Source organism: Suncus etruscus, chromosome 11, assembly GCF_024139225.1.
Source record: "Suncus etruscus isolate mSunEtr1 chromosome 11, mSunEtr1.pri.cur, whole genome shotgun sequence".
In the NCBI taxonomy this organism is placed as follows: domain Eukaryota; kingdom Metazoa; phylum Chordata; class Mammalia; order Eulipotyphla; family Soricidae; genus Suncus; species Suncus etruscus.
Genome location: NC_064858.1, coordinates 96,949,082 through 96,958,821, shown reverse-complemented (window position 1 = coordinate 96,958,821; position 9,740 = coordinate 96,949,082). Strand labels below are relative to the sequence as shown.

At 37.4% G+C, this 9,740-nt stretch overlaps 1 protein-coding gene across 1 annotated transcript; it reads right to left on the bottom strand.

Annotated features, from left to right (window-relative positions):
- Positions 1-7,672: 7,672 nt before the first annotated feature.
- LOC126021889 (KATNB1-like protein 1) lies at positions 7,673-9,380 on the bottom strand. Its single transcript, XM_049782771.1, has one exon. The coding sequence runs from the start codon at positions 9,353-9,355 to the stop codon at positions 8,441-8,443; it is 915 nt and encodes a 304-aa protein (XP_049638728.1). The 5' UTR covers positions 9,356-9,380; the 3' UTR covers positions 7,673-8,440.
- Positions 9,381-9,740: the final 360 nt, after the last annotated feature.

Here is a 9,740-nt window from a genome sequence, read left to right as displayed (position 1 = left end):
ATAGTAACAATCAGGCCATTCCCACCACCAGGGTTGTCCTCCTTCCACCCTTTTCTGAGCATGTGTCCCATATCTCCATCCTTTGCCCCCTGGAGTGTTAGTGTAACTGTTCCCCTCTGTGTATAGCTTGTTGTATCGATTCTGTTGTTGTTGACTTTGGGTTTGGTGTTTAAGTATGATCATTTTTTATTTCCACTCAATATTCATAGAGCTGTTTGGTCCTGGTACCGTTCATTTTTATTTCCCCCCTCAATTCATGGGGCAGAACAAGATGAGCCAGGAGCGATTTTTGAGCGCGTAGCCACGAATAACCCCTGAGCATCACTGGTGTGGCTCAAAAACAAAAAACAAAAAACAAACCAAAAAAAATGCATTCCCACCTACTTAGAAACAAATATATTATGATCAACTGTAATACATAGTTTTTAAATAAAGTAATTGTTATGTATAAAAAAATCATGCCTCTTGTATAAATATAAAATAAACCCATACTAAAGACTTTACCAGGTAAATGTTGAATTTGTTCAAAAAGAAATGAAAACACATAAATTGTATACAGTAATGGGAAGTTGAGAAGAGTATAGAAAGTGGAAGTATATTTTTCTATCAGGCTAGGACAAGTGGGTGAAAAAAAGCCAATTCAATTCTGTCAAGAAAGTGTTTGTATAACTTTGTCGACAAGAATCATTTATATTGCCATTGGTGATCTGTAACTTAAAGGGTTATAAAATAGCTTAAATGCAGGGAAACACAAAGAGCCCCAGTCTCTCAGAAAGCCAGAAATAGGTAACTTGAAAACACTAAACAAAGAGTGGTTTTTCAGGGCAGCACAAAACTCTCTCTCTCTCTCTCTCTCTCTCTCTCTCTCTCTCTCTCTCTCTCTCTCTCTCTCTCTCCTCTCTCTCCTCTCTCCTCTCTCTCTCCTCTCTCCTCTCTCTCTCCTCTCTCCTCTCTCCTCTCTCTCTTTCTCTCTCTCTATCTCTCTAAAATCTCTTTTTACAAAAGCGAGAGACAATCGTTATAATTCAAATGAATAATAAATCATTGGCCTCTAGTTTCAATTTCAATGGTCAATTTCCATGATGTACGATAAATATCTGATTAAAGACTCACTCTAACACAATGACACAACCATAAATAACACTTTTATCCATAATGCTTGGCAGGAATTTTCTGGTTGCAAGGACAATTCCATTTCAGTATGTGGATATTCAGGCCTGAGAATGTGTATAATAACCTCAAGAATGTACCAGCTCCCCAAACATAATGCTGTTTTGTTATTATTAAGAGAACATTGCTTCTTAAAAATTTTGCCTATATGCATTCTCCTAAGGCCATCCCATAGGATGCCTCAATACTGTCTTGGCACTCAGTAGATTTGGGGGATTGACACTTTTATTGTATAGTTCAGTTGACTCTGTGATTCCAAAAGATGACAAAAGAAACAAAATGTTGCTGCCTTCACACAGAAAATTCACAAGACCTCAGGTTCTCTGTATGTATAAAGACTGTGGTTGAGCACCATTCTATCAGAAGCTCTTCCCAATAGAGGCCAGAGTGAGTTCTGTTGAAATGGGATTTACTTTACCCTGCTTCCAAAACCTTATCCAAACATGGCTCCCACCGTTGCCAATGGATTTGCGAAGGCATCCATCTTGATGTCCCAACCACATTCTCTCCAAAGAACCCAAACCAAATAATGATGAAATCACTGTTGCTAGTAGTTCAATTCTTATAGGATGCAGGCCAAGATAAATTTGTCCCCTGAATTTACCTCCATTTAAATGATAAGGGAGCAAAGGTAGAAGAGTAAAATTGGGGCCAGGGAGATGGTTCAACAAGCTAGAATGTATGTAAGGTACACACTAGATCCCAAATTCAATCTCCTGCAACACCAAGCATGTAAGTGTAACATCGGTGGCCCTTATACTCCTCAGGTCCTAAAAGACATCACTTTGCTGGCCCAATTACCAAATATTAGACCCCACTTACTAGGCAGAGAATTGCCTAGAATCCCCTAGTCTCTTAAGTACTGCTGGGAATCTTGCCCTCTCTCACCAAAAGAAAACATTATGGAACAAGTATGTGGCTAAAAAACAATAATTAAAACAACCACTCCAAACTTAACATGATTTTTTAAAAGTAAGATTTAAATAATTTTATAATGGTAAAGAGGGATGATAAGGGGACTGAAGCGAAAGTACAGCAGGTAGGGTGCTTACCTTGCATGTGGCAGACCTGAGTTCAAACCCTGTCATTTCATATGGTCCTGCTAAGCCTTTCAGGAGTGATTCCTGAGTGAAGATCCAGGAGTAACCCCTGAACACCGCTTGTTGTGGCCCAAAACAACAACAACAACAACAAAAATATGGATGGACGGGGGTAGATAAAAATTGAGTGTAACTTGGAGTTGTCTTTTTTGTTAATAGTTTGGACCCCAAAGCAGTTTCATGGACTTATTACCTTTTTTCTTTTCTTTTTTCCTTTCATTATATTTGCCAAAATATTTTTATTAAGACACTGTGATTTATAGTTGAGTTTCAGACATAATATGTTTCAATTCCAACCTCACTACCAGGGTCAATTTACTTTCGATATATAGCTATACCATCTTCTACATCACCAATGTAACTAAGGCCTTGACACTTGCCATCATCCCCTGCCCCCATTTTTTATCATTCTACTGTTTTTTCACTCCCCTTCTTTATTTCTTTCTTTCTGGCCTCTCCCTTATACTCTGGGGTCAAGAATGACTGAGGTACTCCCCTTTAAAACATTGCATTCCCTCATTCCATTTCTCTATATACCACAGATAATAGGAACCATCCTGGGTTTGTTCTTCTGGCTTATTTCACTTAGCATGATATTGTCCAGTTTCTTTCATGCTAGAATGGTAACAAAGAACCACCTATTTATAAAACAGTGGACTTGATTCCTGATAGTTTTCAAGAGCTAGGAAAAGATGGGAAAACAAAATCCTATGATTTTATTTAAAATAGATGATTACTAGAGTTGCAACCCTCCTGTTAAATTTAGAGAAAGGCTAATCTAGAGGAAGGATCACTGTATTCATTTGTGAATCTATGGCTACTTGCAATATCTATATACATACATCTGCAGAGCTCTTAGATAGGAAGAAAATTTTTTCTGAAGAGAAATGGATTGTAGTGGTGGGAAAGAAGTGATATCTTTGATCAAAAAGCAAAACTTAACAATGGATCAAGTCAGGACTGATCATTTAATTTAGGACCTACTTATAATTATTTCATGAATTCCTGATAAATACCTATTACATTCTAAATAACTCCATATTGCAAGAAAATGTCGCAATTCCACAATTTTGAGTTGTCCTTTAGTGACTTGAGCACTTGTTAATTTGCAGGTGCAAGCATTCAATTTTGGGGGGGATCCCAAAGAAAGCAATAACCACCAAAACTGGGGATTTGGGGAATTCAAATGTCTTTGAGACCCCCAAAGAATTGCATATCTCAGAAAGAGGTACAGGTGTGTGTCTGGGTTTCATTTACAAACAAATAGAAGGAAATTCTGGTTAATTTAAGCAAATGAGAGATTTAATAGCTGAAAATGTAATGGGAAAGGAAATAGAGCTGCTTGGAATCTAGATAGCATTAACTAATTCCTACCAGGCATGATGTCTTTGTGTGCTGCTTGAGAAATAAATCAGATTAAGTCATTTTTCCCTTTGCTGCTGCTAGAATTCCAGAGAGAAATGCTGCCATTTTCTTCATGGCTAAAGGAGATGATTCTGGCACTGGCACCATTACAAAACATTATTTTGAAATCAAGGTTCTAAAGAGAAATAAATTGAGTTCAGGATGTAACTGAGTGATAAGGATGCTGCATTGACTAAAATTGACACAAAAGCCTACTAACCAAACCAACCCACAGAAATCTGCATGTTTGGGGAGAGGGACATCATGGACACTTGCCATGTATCACCACACTAATCTTGGGCCCTGAACAGCCCTCTGTGAGTGCCTTCTCTGACATGCTCTACTTTTTGAGAATATGTTTATTGTTAAAAAAAAATAGGATACTTATTGTTAGAAGGTTAGAAGAAAAATTGGGGGAACCTATGAGATAAAAATGAGAATGAAGTTACCAAAAAATTGTAAGAAGCAAATAAAGAAGCTAGGAAATTTGAAATTAAATTTTCACCAGTTATGTTTCTAGACTCAGCCATCTCCATGGAAAGCTGTATTTCTCCCAATAATAAGCTCTTATACTAAAGAGCTACTGAGTTTGGTGAAATAACAAAGAGAAGAACATTTCACAGGAGCATCTAGAAAAATTTGTCTACAGAACTTCAGTGCCCTGGAGTGATAGGTATTCTAGAAGTATGCCTCTAGGATTGACCATCAGCTTCCAGGTGTGAACATGTCACTTGACACCCAGGATGAGTAGGCCTTCTGTGATCTCATAAGCAATGTAGCATGGACTTGAAGTGGCTTATGATACATATTTGAAATGCAGTAAACCTAGTGTGTCTCCATAACTGATGGTTTTGTGCATGTGTGTTGCGGGGGGGGGGGGGGGAATGAGCTTCCCTTGGGTTTCAGAACTTTATAGCCCAGTTCTAAATACATGGTGCCAAAACCATCAAGGACTACAGTGATTCTCCTCCTGCTCACTTCTTCGTATTTTCTCCTCCTGCTCACTTTCTTCAAATTTTTCTAGCTCTTACAAGTCAGTCTTTAGTGACAGTGGCTTCCTTTCAAATTTTCCATCTTTCCTGAGACCTCATGCTTTTTCAGAACTGCTTCCCCTGCCTGATGTGCTGTTCTCCAAGTCTGCTAACTCCAACTTACTTCTCAAACCTTAATGAAATTCCTTTCCTTACAGAAATTTTCTCTGTGCCATTTTAGATCATAGTCCCATTGAATGACCTGTACTTTGTTTTAAGAACTTTTAACATACTGATAAAGTATTTAAATGGTTATGTTCTTTTCCCCTAATTTAGAAAACTTGGAAAGGTACAGGGCACATCTGCATTATTCACCCTTGCCATCCAGTGCCAGACATATGATAGGTGATTATCAAACATATAGTGAATGAAACTTGGGCAGTATTATGCTGAAGTAAAGGTCCTGTCAAGGAAAAAAATGTGGACATTTGAGAAATGAATAAATTTGACGATGATGCATGTGATAGAAGCAAAAGCAGATATAAAATGAAAGATCCCCGGGGCCGGAGAGATAGCATGGAGGTAAGGCGTTTGCCTTTCATGCAGGAGGTCATCGGTTCGAATCCCGGCACCCCATATGGTCCCCCCTGCCTGCCAGGAGCAATTTCTGAGCCTGGAGCCAGGAATAACCCCTGAGCACTGCCGGGTGTGACCCAAAAAATCACAAAAAAAAAAAAAAAATGAAAGATCCTGGTAGAATTGTGAATTTTCCTATCCTAGTAAGATCAATCAAGAAAGTATATGAAATATGGTCAAAGACAAGTCTTAATTTAAACTAAAATATCTTATATCACATTTGTTTTGTCCTTGCAAGACAGTTCTTCTGATTCTCATACTATGATAGGATAAACCAAATGAAATGAAGCTTAAACTATATCAGAAATCAATTAACAAATAGTCAAGTTACTTCACTTGGGGAGTGGGTTGAAGTTCTGAATTGAAAAGTCAAATGAAGTGACAGAAGTTGAAGAACCAATTTTAAAATTGATATGAGAAGGCTCCTAATGCTTTGCTTGAACACAGTGGTTTTGTCTAACAATAACATGTGAGGCTGCTACATATGTCAGTTAGCTTTTAACTTAATAATACTGTGGGGAAAAAACAACTGGAGAACTCATATAGCATTACACAATAAGCATTTAATTTGGAGGTAAGTAACAGAGTTGACTGTGCAGTTTAAGTAATTTAAGTCAAGGGTAGCAGTTCTGCTGGGCTTATTGCAGAGGGCACATGTAGAGTTGATTAGGTACTGATTGACCAAAGATGTTTTCAACATAAAAGTGTTGCGAACACATGTCCTCATGGTTTCTCACATCCTTCAATACACTAAACTGATACAGTGAAAACAGAATTCTAAAAAGTAGAGTGAAAGCAGGCAGATCCCTTTTGAACTAACATGGCTTAATGCTCACACTTATTTTCTAAATAAAGCTAGTAGCCAAACTAGTTCTAGTCAAAGCATTGAGAAATAGACTAACCATATTAATGTAATTAATTACAAAGTTTGTAGTTAATGGCACGGACACAAGGTCAAAGCAGTGCAATTAAACTACCATAACACATATCAACTCACAAAGCTGTAGCAGCCAATTCAGTATGCTATTATGCACACAGATTAATGGAACAGTTATATAGTGATGTGGCAGACTTAAATCATAGTAAAATATCTTGAAAACACGGCAGTGAAGTTTCTCTATGGGGAAATGATAGACATATTTTTGTGTGTGTGTGTCACACCCGGCAGTGCTCAGGGGTTATTCCTGGTTCCAGGCTCAGAAATTGCTCCTGGCAGGCACGGGGGACCATATGGGGCACTGGGATTCGAACCAATGACCTCCTGCATGAAAGGCAAACGCCTTACCTCTATACTTATCACAACAGACTACTAATGGAGGTAAAAATAAATCATCTCATATCATACACAAATTAATTTGGTTTACTAAAGACGTTAATGTAAAAGAAAACAAGATATTCAATAGAAAATATACAATAATAATATCTCAGCAGCCTGAGTTTGGGAAGAAATTCTTTTTTTTTTTTTGGTTTTTGGTTTTTGGGTCACCCCCAGAAGCTTTCAGGGCTTACTCCTGGCTCTGCACTCAGAAATCGGTGCCCTGGCAGAAATGGGGGACCATATGGGATGCTAGAATTCGAACCACCATCCTTCTGCATGCAAGGCAAATGCCCTACCTCCCTGTTAACTCTCCGGCTCCGTGGAAGAAATTCTTAAAAAAAAAAACAAAAACATAAGGTCCAGGAAGATAATACAGCAGGTAAGGTCCTTGTCTTGCCTGCCAAGAACCCAGATTTAATCCTTGAAATTATATAAGATTCTTGAAGCACTCCACAGGGTTATCCTTAAACAAATAGTTACAATTAATTCCTGAGCACTGCTGGGTATGTTCCTCCTCTCAAACCATAAGTGATACAAGCAATTATTAAAATAAGTATAAATTATAATTTATTATTAATTTGTAACTTCTATGCAAAGAAAACTATAAAATTTGTATAAGAAACTATGTCTTCAGGAAGAAATCTATAAAGAAAATAATTAATAAAAGATTTATACAATGAACTTTCCAAAATTAATGAGAACAAGGCAAACAATTTGAAAGAAAAAAATGAAAATTAATGTGTAGAGGAAGAAGAAACTCATAGGAGAGGAAAATTTAGTGTCCTATTAGCATATAATAAAGCTCTTGATCTAATTAGTAAATGGGCAAATATAAATTAAAACTATAATTAAAAATTATTTCACTTTCATTAATTTGGAAAAATGATGAAGCTGAGTTTTTCTTTTTTTTTTTTTTTTTTTTTTTTTTTTTTTTTTTAGAAATATTTAGTGATTTACTCAAATGAAAGAAACTTAGGTGATACAGAACTGATAATATAAGAAATCTATATACAATAAAAAGTAACATAAATTAGCCAACTCTGCAGACATTTTCAGTTAAACATTCATACAAATACATATCGCCATTTTCTTTAATATAGGAACAGGACGCACATACATAACATGATGACTCTGGCAAAAAATAAAAATCAGAGATACTGAAAACATTCTCAAGTTTTAAGATGGTGCGAAACAGTTTTAACAACTTGCTCCGTGAATGGAAGGAAACCCCTGATTTTGTCATGATTTTATCATGCCAGAAGCACAGCTGGTTTCTTCTTTTTTGAAACAGATATTGGTATCATATACATTGGCTTATTAATAATTAAGGCATGTAGGATACAGTTTCTCAGTACGAACATAATCTTTTAGTATTGATTATTTGCTATGATGTCTTCAACTTTCAAAGTCTTCTCAACATAAGAAAATAGCTGCACTTTTTTAATTATAAAACACATTCTTTGAAAGATGATTGGTCTCGTGGCTTGTTTCTGTCTTGTTTCTGTCACACAGCATAAATTATACTCAAGTAGAATGGCAATAAGACCCAGTAGTTCTTAAACAGTGTTACCAAATAACCATAGAAGCCCCCCATGCAGCCGAGGTGAACAATCTTCATAGTGCACTTTTCACCTCACGAAAGTGCAAGCTGTTCCTTTCTGGTACTTTCCACTTCAATGTGAAGTAGAGGATTAGGGTTTGTTAGTGGTTTCATTATAAAGAAAAGAACGGTTTGCTTTCTTCGACAGTTCACAGTTCTCGGATGAAACTTTTTTTCTTTTGGAATTCATATGGTCCAGGACGTTCTGAGTAAGGAAATGCTCTTTAGCAGAAGAATTCTATCAATGCAACTGTAATAAATAGGCATCTACGTCCTTAGCTATGTTACCAGTATATCCTGGAACCAAAGTGAGATGATTTTCCTGTTCCCACAATCCGCTTAATTGTTGTTTTAATATCCGAATATTACCATCATTTATAATTTCTGTTTTTGATGATAGTTCTGACCACCATCGTTTTATGACTGCTTGAAGCCAGTTTAAGCCAACAATTATATATTCTTCAAATTTGCTTTTAAGCAGTGACTTGACTAGCGGCAACAAATCTACACAGCAGCCAAGCGAGATGTACTGTTTTTCTTCCTGTAAACTATTGGTAAGCACAGGAAGGCAATCCACCACCACACCAAGGTCTTCTATCCTCACCAAATAAGCTACAAGTTCACTTATACTTCTCTTTCTCCAGAAAGTTAAAGCTACATTCAGTCTCAAATTCCTGCTGAATAAAACTTGTGCCATTGTTTCATGGTCCTGAGAAACCTCAGAAAAAAAAGTACTATATTTCGATGATGGATTTTCTGTCTGTGAAGAGCCAGAATCGCTGGCATTCACCAAATACGTTCGACTATCAGGGCGCAATTTTTCAGACAGGTGGCCTGCACAAGCCAGTTCATTTTCTTTATTTGCCATGTCACAGTCCCCACTTTCGGGGGACTGTTTTTTCCTGTCACAATGATGTGGGAAAGGATGATGAACTTTCTTTCTGCGATAGATCGCCTTGAATAGTTTCTCTGGGCTTCTCACAGCTTGTCCAACTGTTCTGTTTATGTAAGCAGCCAATTGTTTTGGAGATTTCTTAACCTCCTTCATGTTCTTACTAGTGAAATTAGAGATCCTTTTTCTGGGAAGACCAATGGAATGATCCTCAATCTCATAACAAAAGTTCCGTTTTTTAACATTGTGGGTTTCAGATGCCATAATCTCGTAAATACCGGCGCCTCATGGTACCGCGGCGCTCCGATCCGCTCCGCTCCGCCCCGCCCCGCGCTCCGTCCGCCCGTCCGCCCGTCCGCCCGTCCGTCCGTCCGCCTGCGGCTCCGGCCTGAGTTTTTCAAGTTAGTATGAAGCAACTGGGCCTCTCCTACACAGATTGCAGGATTTGAATCACATGGTACTTTGGAAAGCAATTTGCCAATATTCAATGATTGAATATGCACATATTCTGTTTCCCAGCAATTCTACTTATATTTCCTAGAAAACATTTCTTACATTTTCCTCAGTCCATGTGTAAAGCATTAATTTTAAGATTATTTGTGATAGCAAAACATGCGACATCCAAAATGTCTATGTATAAATATATATT